Source organism: Rhodotorula paludigena (genome assembly GCF_050403205.1).
Source record: "Rhodotorula paludigena JCM10292 DNA, Rt_paludigena_JCM10292v1_ctg151, whole genome shotgun sequence".
Classification (NCBI taxonomy): domain Eukaryota; kingdom Fungi; phylum Basidiomycota; class Microbotryomycetes; order Sporidiobolales; family Sporidiobolaceae; genus Rhodotorula; species Rhodotorula paludigena.
The window spans coordinates 1-862 of record NW_027481307.1 but is presented as its reverse complement, the minus strand read 5'-3'; the positions used below and the strand labels follow the sequence as shown (position 1 = coordinate 862).

The 862-nt window shown below is 69.0% G+C and overlaps 1 protein-coding gene across 1 annotated transcript; it reads right to left on the bottom strand.

The window, feature by feature from the left end:
• JCM10292_002459 (BAG family molecular chaperone regulator) lies at positions 1-862 on the bottom strand (the record flags this gene model as incomplete). Its single annotated transcript, XM_076653027.1, has 2 exons — positions 1-53; positions 117-862. Coding segments are annotated over 2 exons (799 nt in total), but the record flags the coding sequence as incomplete, so codon positions are not given.

Below are 862 nucleotides of genomic sequence, written 5' to 3'. Positions count from 1 at the left end.
GGTCGCGGGTGCGGCCGAGTCTACAGCTGCAGCGTCGGCGGAAGGTGCGGGACCTGCAGAAGCGACCCAGGTCAGGGCCCCGTTCGAGGTGCAGAGAACGACAGAAAGAGACGCACCCTCAGCGTTGTCGGCAGCCTCGCGCTCGTCGTCGGACGCCTCGGCACTGCGTTGGCTCTGGCGCTCCCACTCGTGCTCCTTGAGCGCGTCAAGCTTGGCCAGCTCGGCCTCGACGCGCCGGACGAGGTCCTTGCGGGCCTGCTTGACAACCTTGTCGCCGCCCGTCGAGACGGCGTCGATCTTGCTCAGGAGCGAGACGAGAAACTCTTCATGCCCGAGGAAGGCGGCGTTCGCCTTGCCGTACGCGAGAGGCGGGGTCGATGGGGCGGACGAAGTAGACTGGAAGGCGAGCTCAGACGGCGCAGTGAAGGACGACTGGCGAGCCTCAAAGTCGGCGGTGAGGGAGGCGAGGGTCGAGAGGGCGGCCTGGCGAGCGACGTGGCGGCGGAAGCGGCGCTGCAGGACGATGGCGGCCTCTTCGAGGGCAGGAGACGACGTCGCCGACTCCTCGGCCGCGGACGTAGAAGTAGGAGCGACCGTCGTGGCAACGTCGGCGGGAGCAGGCGAGGCGGAAGGAGCGGGTTCGACGGCGGTCGCGGGTGCAGGCGACTCGTGCTGGGCGGCGGGCTCTTGCTTCGACTTGTAGTCGGCCGCATCGGCAGTCGACGGAACGGGGAAGAGATTGAGGAAGAGCTCGAACAGCGCCTGCGGGAAGTCGACTTGCCGCTGGCGCTGCTGGCGCTGGCGCGCTTCCGTCACGCGGCGGCGCTGTTCCTGCTCCGCCTCGACACGACGGCGGTGCTGC